Below are 11,423 nucleotides of genomic sequence, written 5' to 3'. Positions count from 1 at the left end.
GTTTATTCAAAGTTTGTCTGATCTCACTCTTTGACATTGCATCAGATTAGAGTTTGCTTCATACTTCACAGAAGCACTCTGACTGGTGATCTTGACCCCGTTTGGCATTCTGTTGACCAGCGTTCTATTTAAGTCTTATACATATTTCAGCTCCTTCTCCATAGTATTTGTTCCCACCACTCCACAACTGCCTTGCTCTCCTCAATTATGGAACTTTTTGTCCACATGTGGATGATTCAGGTCAGTCTATTCAGTGGAAATCCCCCTCGCTGCACACAAGGGACATCAATATGTAGTCGGTGGTTGGAGAAGAGAAGTTAAAATGGCTCAGTGCCATAATTTATTCAGACATTGAATTGGCCCAGGCTTGAAGTATTCAAAGTAGCGCTGGAAAAAATAGCTTTTAGACATTTCATGAAGCCATGGTCGCTTGGCATTTATATTTAAATCAGGTCGATGTGAAAGAATGGACTCAGAGTATGCAAGGGCCAAAAGGCCACAAGGGAAAATACCCAGTTCACCCACCAGATAGACTTCATCCCTGGTCAACAGATAGTGCCTATTATAACTGTATGCGCATATTTGTTTTTGACTACTGGTATAGACCTTACTTTATTTATTCCATAACCTCTAACCCACATCTCAGTGTACAGGAAAATTGGATACATTAAGGCATGTTATCTGTAATATCCAGAACGCTGCAGGAATTTTGTTGTAATTTATTATTGTACCTACTTTTCTTCAACCCACCTCTCATATTGGTAGTATGGGGTAAATCCACAGGAAAAAATAAATGCTGTAGCACTGCTCGTTGTGTCAAACTCCCAAGCATGTTGCATTTGTGGCCACACCTCAATTTCTGTTGCCATAGCAGCTTTGACAGCCGATGACAAATACATGCTGCAACACCATGCTTGAAAGTTTCAAACCGCAGACTAGTGAAATAGTAGTTTTGAGCCCTATGCGATTTATTTACCATTTGAGGTAAAGATTTCTTGATTTTCTTAGACATTTTGATGAGCTCAAGAGCACATTCTCCAACTTGTTGCTTTCAGGTGTCAATGAAATCAGTGATATTGGAGCAAATGATGTTTAAATAAAGGAAAAGCATGAGTCGCGACAACACTGAATTCTTAGTTATTTTGCATGTAGAGGAAGAATGTACCTTACTCTTGTACAGCAGATTTCACCTATGATTGTTAAATGTTGGAGTAATCCTCCAGTGGCCAACTCTAAAACCTGATGTTTTTTAAATAGTGTTAAAAGTGTCTCACTTGGTTTGATTTTTTCAGTGCTGGACACTAATTCAAGTAAAACAAGACAACATAAAATGTTAAGTGATCCATGAGTCCCCTGCATTTGTTTGTAGTTGTGTACATACAAGTCACTTTTGCTAACCAAACCCGATTCTTAACTATAATCTTGGCATTAAGTAGAAAAAATCCCTCAGCTATACTTTCATAAATTCCTGTGAATATGCCTAAAACTAACAAATCTTTGGTCTAACTCTAATATAATCCCTTGTAGTAGAGAGGAGTGGCAAAATTTACTCACAGTATTCTGCAAGTTTTTCAATCCCTGTGAGGTAATTTGGTCATCAATAAAAATGTGAGAGAAAAAGCACAAACACACATACAGATTCACAGTCCCTCTTTAGTATGTCCTCTGTAACCTTATCAGTATGCTGAGACATTAGCTCCAGTACCTTGAGTTGGCAGCCAGTCAGGAGGAAGGGCCACTCCCTCCTCTCCAGGTATAGTAAGGACCTTCTCTCTTTACCTTATGCCATTTCAGTGATTGGAAAATTCCACAGCTAATACATTAGAGCTGACCCCCATCTCCTTTACCACTAAGTTGGAAGAAGATTTTGCTGCTTTATTAGAGACACAGTAGGAAAGTGAGGTGAGGTAGATGTAACTGTATACTGCAGGTTGGTGTTGTTTATGACCAATTAGAGAGATGACTATGGGAAAAGTACATAGTGTTTAGAGGTGTGCTTCTGTGGTTCTGTGGTTTATCAGTGGAAAAGGTTTTTGACATTTTTACACCTTGCAACTTCTTTTAAACTGCAGAAATTTTCTTTTAATAGGTTGCTTGTGTAGGTTAACTAATCAGCTAATTATTAAAGGTTTGGGTCAGCTAATATACACCTCTGGACGCACTGATTTTGTACGTCTGTGGACCGTATCATTCCAAACAACGCAGCGGCTATATACCCACAAGACATCGCACTTTTTCTGTTTTCTGTAACAACACTTGCATATTTGTCCAAAAAACATTTGTTTTCTTTTGGCTTTGCTGTAATCAAATACTGTTTCAACACTATTTTATTTTTCGGATTGTTGAAATATGCCACAAAGTGTTGTAGGGCCTTTTTGAATTTCCCACAATAAAAAAAAAAAAGAAATCCATCAACCATGACAGATAAAGGACGCAAATCACCATTTAAGTTACCATTGACTATTAAGCCTCTGTTCTCTCATGTGCCATGACTTGTTAATATGCAAATGTTTTGAACTGTCAACAATAACTGAAACCAGCTATGTTACTAGTCTTGTCAAATGATCAAAGTTAGGATAATGTTGAAATGTGTAGGCTAACGTTATATGCCCATTTTACATTAGTTATTTTTGGCCAATGTATTGCCAGCCTTTTGCAATATCCATCATTAATTTTACTTCAGTCACATATGGCCTCTTGAGTAAATGTAATATATTATATACCTACAATAATTGGGATTCATGTTGATAAATATAGATTAGCATGGATCTGATGTTGTTTGCTTTGTTTGTAATTTAGATTTATTGTCGTTTAACCGATACTCAGGTACACAACCATTTTTGCAACCTTGGTAATTAAATAATATTTTCCACCGTGTTTTCCACCTTTAGATGGCCTGAATTAAAACAACACGGCAAGAATGCACAGGTCAAAATGCGCTTGTTGTAGTCCATCTTCGAACATTAGATGTAGCCCACAACGCCAAACAAAAACAAAAAAAACAATGCAAAATTGAGGAATAAGATTTACACACATATTTAAATCTCTGATTTCCATCTATAAACACATCAAAGACAATTGGTAACAAGATTGTTTTAATATCAAAACAAAAAGCGAAAAACGGATTGTTTTCAGTTTTTTGTTTCCTTATTTACTAATGGTAATTGGGAAACGAGCCGTTTTTTGATTTTGTTTTCTTCATTTCAAAATGAAAATCCTTTGGCCGCCAAGTACACAGACCATTGTGCCGTTCATGGCTTCCTCACTTCTCACAACAGGCAGTTGAATGTGTATGTGAAGCATCATCACAGAGGAGAAAAGTCCATTTCATTTAATGTAGTATCTGGATCTGCAAATACACAAGAACAAGACAAAAGCATCAAACACCATAAGTAGGTGTCCTTCAGCACTTCCTCATTCATCAAGAGGACCATCGGGCATCTTCCATTTCCTAATGTTGTGTGTGACTAGGCATATGCTTGAGATGGACGTTATAAAAAAGGACTTGACAATTGATTACTGACAGTTATCTCCTGTTTCACAACATAAACCCTCTCTACTCCAGATTTAGACCAATGCACCAATTGGTGGGTTGTCATTGGTGTTGGCTTTGGATATTCAAACTGGAAAGACATGGATAGTGTTAAGCTTTTCTCAAAAATTAGTGTCCTAATGAATATTTGGTCAAAATATGCCATGCAAATACTAAATTTGCATGGTGTGGGTATTGAAAGACATGTGAGTCAAATCATTGTTAAAACATTTGCTGATTGGTAAGAGACATACCTGGTCAGGCATAAATTGTCACAACACATTTTGTGAGTTGTGGTCTGGCTTTGCAAGGTGAGATCCTGTGGGATGTCACTATCTCAATGAATACTGAAATGTCCTTACAATACTGAGTTCACTGAACATTTCTATAGCTGGTTGATATTATAGTCAACCCAAATCATTTATGAATTTGTTTTCATTATGCAAGTAAAGAGGACTCTCGCTGAACTTTTACTGACAGTTTATCGACATCACAAACCCTTCCTTCTCCTGACTGGACCAACACCATTGACTGTGCTGTCCCTTGTGTCATATGGTTTTACAGTTTGGACATTGCAATTGATTATTACATATATTCTAAACAGACTTTTCTAATATTTGTTAAAAAAACTGAAATGTCATTTGACTTGTTGTGATGCAAGAACTAAAGATGTCATATGGATGAACATTTAAAGATCCTCAACTTCACAGTACTGAGTCTGTTTTTACAACTGGGTGCTGTTCTTAACATTTCTGATGGCTTGTGTTTTGCCAATGGAGAGGGCACATACGTTGTTTGTAATTGAAGCAAGGCCTGCCACCGCTGCTAAAAAATTATTCCTTCCCATTCCAAATTGTGCTGCAGGTTCCTCTGGTCATAAAACTAGTAAAAACCAGTAGGTCCATAACCTTACAGCAATTAGATCGTTTAAGTTTCTTCAGTCTAATACTAAACTAAATGAGTTTAATATTGACTTTTGTGCTGTGTATATATGGCAATCTTATTCACGGCGATTCACATAAGCTAATATTTTTCTCCTTCAAACAAAGTGAGTGTGAAAGATAAATAAAGGACAAAGCAAAACGAGGTACTAGCCCCTGGAGAGTCTGACCTCTGCCTGTGGTGAATTGTGGTGTGTACATCTCGGTGACCCTGTGCCCTGGCCATAATCCCTCACTACAGGGGCTGGATTAGGTCCTCGTTTTATTAGTCCCCCCCCCCCAATGGTCTTCGCTCCCTCTTCAGCCTGGATCGATGCTGGATATTAAACGTGGGACCAACCAAACCCTTTGGACTGCCAGGATAATCCCATCACAAATTAAGTAAAGTAAAATTGGTCAGGGAGAACAGGGAGGGAGACAATCTTCATATGGTGACCTTCCAAACAGTGTGCACACGAACAAGTGCACACTCCTTAACAACAGTCTTATTTATTATATGTTAATCTCTAAGGATTTGTACCTGTGATAGATCAGCATTTTATTAAAGAGAAAAGCTCAGTAAATGGGAACATGCCATTCTTGTCAATATCTAGACCCCAGTGGTATCATAAAACAGCCAGATGTTATTAGTTGATGTGTAAGAATAGATGATCTGATGAAATTGGAAAACGATTTGCCTAACCTAGATCTTCATCTTAATGTATTAACACATGATTTACCTCTGCGTGTCTTATAGAAATTTTCACATTCAGACTCAGGCTTTCCCAAATTCTTTATCTACAGCATTTTAATAAAATTTAGTTATTTGATGTGAATGCTCGTAAGCATGATTTTCAAATGATACAAATAAATGATTAGTTCCCAACAATGGAACATACGTCTGGAAATAATCACGACAAATAAAGCAAGATCGATGTTGTCATGGTTTAAAAAGACCCTGATAGACATCCAGTAAGAGCTGAGCCTTGAGGTATTCTGGGAAATACACCAAGGCTTTTAATCTGCATCAAGTAACTCTCTGTCCACGTGCATACAGATGCAGAACAAACAAAGCTTTATTAAAAAGTCTTACATAAAAACACCTCGTTCTGAGGTAGAAACACAGTGTGTGGATTTGAGGTGATGTTTCATATTTATACAATCTCAGAGCATCTGTGTTTTATCCCTTGCTTTGTGTCATTTAATCCCCGTTTTTCCTCTAAATTTTCCCCTGTCTCTGTGGATCTCACTGTGTGTGTGTGTGTGTGTGTGTGTGTGTGTGTGTGTGTGTGTGTGTGTGTGTGTCATCTCTAAGCCTGTCATGTAGGATAATACTTGACATTAATTACCCCCACAGACTGAGGTGAACGTCATTAGAGCCCTGAACTGGACGTGAACCAGCCGTTACCAAGAGGGGGCAAAGTCTATTAAATGGCATTATTGGATCTTCAACCTAATTTAAGAGTAAACACACAATGACTGGCTGTCTGGCGGCTATCTGTGGTTTCTTTTCTCAATTCCCGACCTCTGAGAACGCCTACAGACAACGTCCAAAATAAATGAAACACATTTGTTACAGAGGAATACGGAATGTATTAAAAGCTACTGGTGAGTTTTGTTGGCATGGTCTATGTCAGCAGAGATGTTTTGCAAAGAGGAAGATCAAACTTTTAACAGTGTTGGGAACGCTACTTTGAAAGTGCGGTTTTACAAGCTACCTGTTACTTACTGCATGAGAACTTGACTTGCAGCAATGATTCCCTCATGAGAAATAGAATTTTATTAACTCAAGGCACATAGAAAAAGTAGTTTGAAACCCCTGTTGCCAACTTCACTTTTTGGTTGCTGAGAATGTTCCTAGAAGTTTCCAGATGTCATCATATAGTAATTTGCATAAGTCTCCCTGCCAGAGCCCTCCTGCTCTTATTGAAAGGAGGGGGCTGTGCTGTGCTGCGGGACATGCTGTGACAACAGATCATTTTGAAAGCAGGATAACTGTGCAAATGTTTCTGCCATGGCATCAGCCATACTGAGAGCTTTGGAAGTGAGACTGAAACGTTGTCAAACCCAACACTAAAGTTGTCAACAATAAGAAGGGTTGATGTGTAAGAATAGATACCTACATAGATTACACTCTATGGCAAATGTGATTTGATCACCATTAAATGAATGCAAAATATCAGTAATTTAACAAGTCAGCATCACTGACCAGAGGACATTAGTGTAAGGTTCTGTGATATAAAAAGCTGCTGTGCTGTAATGTTACTGATTCCTGACTGTGGATTGCTGAGTGCTGTTCTGTGTCTTACCCTGTCCCAGAGACTGTCTTCCCAAATGTCCCTTTACAAGCCGTAGTATTTGTGATGGGAGTGAAGGAGGAAGTCAAGTGAAATTATTTTAGAGACCACGCAGGAAGGAGGTCTGGGTGGGTGGATGGATGTATGGTGGATACCTCCTTGGACCTCCAAGGGGTCATTTTTACCACCAAATGCAACTGTATTGGCTATCACAAACAGTAATGATATAGAATGTGTTATTTAGAATAATAAGTAAGTAAAAACTTAACTATAATTTAGTTTATGAAGCTTATTCATTTTACTCAATTTAATTGCAGACAAGCAAATACATTTTTAAATTTAGTTATAAACTGAACACAAAGAAGAGAGATGGCAGGGATGTTTTATGATGTGAGCATATTACAGGTGAAGGACATGTGAGACACTGAGGTTAAGTGAGATGCTTCTTGAAAAGATTAGTGTTTGACAGAATATTGGAAAGCAAGGGTGTTATTTTTTCTGTCTGGAGAATAAAGGCACTGACAAACACATGTCTATCTCACCTTTATTTTTGTGAATCAGCCTCATGATTATGCTGTCTTCATTCCCTGGCTACCCTGCAGGCGGTCACAAGAAACACTTAGAGTAGCATTCAAAGCTCCACAGTCTTGTCACAATATTAAATACGCACGAGTTGCGGCACAGCGTAAGCCGTGATTAAAAATGCGTTGCTTCCACCACTAAAACATGTCTCTGGTGTATCAGATGGAAGCTTAGCACCGGCATATGCTCGCTGCAATGATCCGCCGAAGGCTGACAGGTGGTTACCCAACTATTTGCATAATTATGGCTGTAACATGCAGGCTGCTAGAACGTCAAAAACAAATCCATATGGCCGTTTGGGAAAACCCAGATGATTCACACCACAGCTCATGGATATACTAGACATCAGCTAGATTTCTCATTGAATGTTTTAACTGGAGTGTGAAGTTGGAGCAACTTCATTCCCTCTACTTGTTTTGGCAGTGCTGATTAAATATGAGAACTTTGTACTATAGTATATATTATATACTATATTAAAAGTTTTAGTTTATAGATTGGTCAATGTGGCAGCTGCAACATCGACCAGTGCTTCCTGTGCAGCTTCTTGTAGATGTGTGATGGCTGGGGTATTTTGGTTGTGAGACCCTGTTTCAACCCTGGGAAATATTCCAGAATCTGCTTCAGTCAGTAGTGCAGTTTATAAGAACGACCCTTATCTTGAGAGTCACAAATATATGAGCAATTTTGCTGCAATTATGATGTTATTTTTGAGGGTGATTAGGCTGAGTAAGGGGTTGGATAATGTTTCACATACATCATTGTTTCTCATATTTACATTTTTTATAGCTGTCTGGGTCATTTTCCAGCTAAAAATATTTCTACAGTATATTTATTTCACTATAGCAGGACTCAAGCCAAACCAAGCCTATCATAGTTCAGTTGTACAATGTTTCTTTATGGGGTCGATAGACTTTAAGGAAACAGTATGTATAATCGCAACTTCACATGTCTGAGCTGCTGTGTAGTGTAGTCAAAGAGGTACTGTAGGGGTCTTACAGCTAACAGACTGTGCCACTGTTGGACGGGTGAAAAGTGATCTGCTCAATACATGGAAAAAGCTGCAAGTGGTTTGATGTTGCTGTAACTCTCTATTCCTCCCTGTGTCCCCTATTTTTCTCATACCGCCGCCCCCCCCTTTTCCCTTCGTACCTTCCACAGACATGCCTCTCCATGTCCGTCGCAACAGTGATCCCTCCCTGGCCGACATTGCTCCGGGCGAAGTCCCGGTTGGTCCAGAGGAACCGTCCAGAAAGAACCCAACTCGCTGGTCCACAACTGCTGGCTTCCAAAAGTACAACCACAAACCAAACACAAGCACTGAAACTGCCAGCCTGGAACAAAAGGTAACATGTAAATCTGGTCAGTGATGCATTGGTAATTTAAAATGTGTGTCAAACTTGACTTTTGACTACTATCACGAGAAATACCTAAAAAACACTACATACCATGAAATGCTATTTATCTCATAAAGGTTTATGTGAATCTAAAAAGGTGTGAAAACTGAACAGAACTTACAAAAGATTGCATTCATTCTGTATTACACCACTGTCAAGACGTATTAAAACTAAAACTCACCCAGAAGTCATTCTCCGCAGTGCTGCTGATGTACTGGTATTGAATCAATTATAATGTCAGAGAGATGTGCTCTGAAATCTTCCAAACTCCAGCAGTCTTTCTGTTTTTAAATTCCTCACTGCTTTCTTCCCTCATTTTCATTCCTTCTCTCCTCTGCACCCCAAATCAAAGAAACAACAGTTAAATATGAAACCTGTGCTGCCCTGCTTGCAGATATGCAGCAGTGGCATAGATATTCTTTATGTGAAACTAGTTCTTTCTGATAACACCCCTTCTTGTCTTCTAAAAAGACGAGCAGATATTGTTAAACACTTTCCCTTTGTTCCAAATTCACCTTTTCTCAGGCTTTTTAAGCCTCTGATTATAAATCCTGAAAAAAGCGTAGCTCAGGTACATCCTCCCTATGGCTTCCGAAAGAGAAGGGAAGCCAATTAACTTGGCAAAATGGCCGCCCCCACGTGGTTCTGACAGACCTTGACTTCTTGCTGAGAAAGAGATATGTTCCCAATAAAACAAGGAGGTTAAAAAAGGGAGACGATTGAGTGCTTGGAACGTGACACGGTACACCTCCACGTGATTAGTGTGTCTAGAAGCTGTGTCTGATAATCCTATTTAAAGACACTTTAGTTGTCAGAGCCTCAACAATGTAACAGCACACTCCCAGGCAGAGGGTGGAGAAAATAGTTGGAGGTGAAATGGTTATTAGACCTTTCATTTTGTCAGGATGGCTTCTTTTTTGGCCCATGTTACACTGAGCAAATATGTTAAAATGTTTGTTAAATCCAGGAGCTTGTGTGCTCGAAAAGAATTGTGTTGGCTTCCCGCTTTGTTTGCTTTGCACTATTGGATAAGCAGGGTTTGGGTTTCATATTATGACAAAAAGTGATTTGAATGGATTACTCCAAAAGTCAGCTTTAATTGAGACTTTGCATAATTGTGAAGATCCTTTATGGTGCTTGGTTGATATCTGATTGAACGGGACAACATTAATGCTGTTCAGGTTGTTGTTGTACAAATTTTGGAAATAAAGCATGAATGAATGTAATGTTAAAGAATCCCACATAGTTCTTGACTCCCATCTGTTGCAGGTGATCAGTTATCTGAATTAGATCAATTTCAATCATCTTCCTGTCACTGGCGAATGTTTGAAAAGTAATGAGCTTACATTTGGAGGCTGTCATTTATTTTCAGTCTGTTCAGTTTTTGACAGGGCCATTAGATTGTTTCAATAAAATAATCTTCAATATCTTTTTTTATGCGTCCAACTGTCACATATTTATCCCCAATCCAAGATGAAGTCTATTTTTATGCTATCAACAACAGATGTTGAATGTATTAGTCAGCACTGACTGAAATATTTATGCCCTGGCACAAACATTGTTCTCAAAGGGAAACATACATCAATGATTAGCATTGCCAAAAGAGCATATGGATGCAAGCCATACACTATAGCGTCTCCCGATTGTCTGGAGTAATTTCCTTTACACACTATAGCAAGTCATGTTCTGTTCAATTCCCCATGAGTCCAGTTATGGCTGAGTAAGGCTCGGTTCTGCTAAATCTCCACAATATGAGCCAGCGGGAGTGCTCAGTCATCAGCTAGGACTGTAAAGTCATCACGTCTCCAAATGACTTTACAATAAGTCACGTTCTGGGTTCTCCACGCTTAGCAGTCAACTAAAGGGATTAGGCAGTGGATATAAGCCTGTTGATTTACTGCTACCTCTTTGGTATCTGGGTTTCTCTGCATTTTACGATCTGATGTGTTGTAAAAGTTTGTGGAGAGAGGTCCATTGTCATGCCGTGTTGCATGGCGGTGACCGAGGTCACGATGGCTATCAGGGGCTGTCTCGGTAGAGCTCACGTGTCCGGCTGAGTTTTACAGTCCTGTCTGCATTGCTTCCTCAGGTCCCGTCACGGCACATTCAACTGCACTAAAACACACATGGCCAATTATAGCATGCAGGGAATAATTGTTTGCTGCTTTTTTATTACGCAGTGATCATAACTTGTTTTCTTTGGCCACTGTTCACCTCTGCGACTGCCTATCATCCTCCCTCTGATTCTGCAACAAGACCCCTTTTTAAACTCTTGTCTGTGTTCTTTTGTTGTGTGATGTAAGAAATCCAAACTTCGGTTTCGCTCTTTAGCTGTTCGTATCTCTTCAGACCTCAAATCCTTCTCATTCTTTTTGTCTGTCTTGGTGAATTATTGTTTCTGCTGTGATCCTTATTATTATATTATTTGCTTTCTTTTTTATTTAAATAGCTACTGCCACCATGACCTTCAGTTGCCGGGATTTCAATGCCAAGGCTAGAATGTCTGGAATGTAATGTTTTTGTGCTTGTGGCCAAGTCTGCTGGTGTTTGACATTACCTTGGCAGCAGCATTTTGGAAGGTGTTTTTTTGTGTAATGGAAGAGCTCAGCTGTGGCTGTCTAATTATAAGAAGCTCTTATTAGCGGCTCAGGTTTAGCTATGGGGAAGGGTTAGGGGTAAGGGTGGAATTGAGTGAGAC

At 39.2% G+C, this 11,423-nt stretch overlaps 2 protein-coding genes across 4 annotated transcripts in view; both read left to right on the top strand.

The window, feature by feature from the left end:
• LOC123979295 (partitioning defective 3 homolog) overlaps positions 1–11,423 on the top strand; it is a 387,436-nt gene that overhangs the window by 129,816 nt on the left and 246,197 nt on the right. The window contains exon 4 of the mRNA XM_046063165.1: positions 8,490–8,674. Within this exon, the coding sequence (XP_045919121.1) occupies positions 8,490–8,674 (185 nt within the window). The remainder of the gene's footprint in view (positions 1–8,489; positions 8,675–11,423) is intronic.
• LOC123979218 (WD repeat-containing protein 37-like) overlaps positions 1–11,423 on the top strand; it is a 1,096,407-nt gene that overhangs the window by 974,252 nt on the left and 110,732 nt on the right. The window lies entirely within an intron of this gene.

The sequence above is a fragment of the Micropterus dolomieu genome, linkage group LG01 (assembly GCF_021292245.1).
Source record: "Micropterus dolomieu isolate WLL.071019.BEF.003 ecotype Adirondacks linkage group LG01, ASM2129224v1, whole genome shotgun sequence".
NCBI classification, from domain to species: Eukaryota; Metazoa; Chordata; class Actinopteri; order Centrarchiformes; family Centrarchidae; genus Micropterus; species Micropterus dolomieu.
The sequence above is the reverse complement of the archived record's forward strand: the minus strand, read 5'-3'. Positions and strand labels throughout refer to the sequence as shown.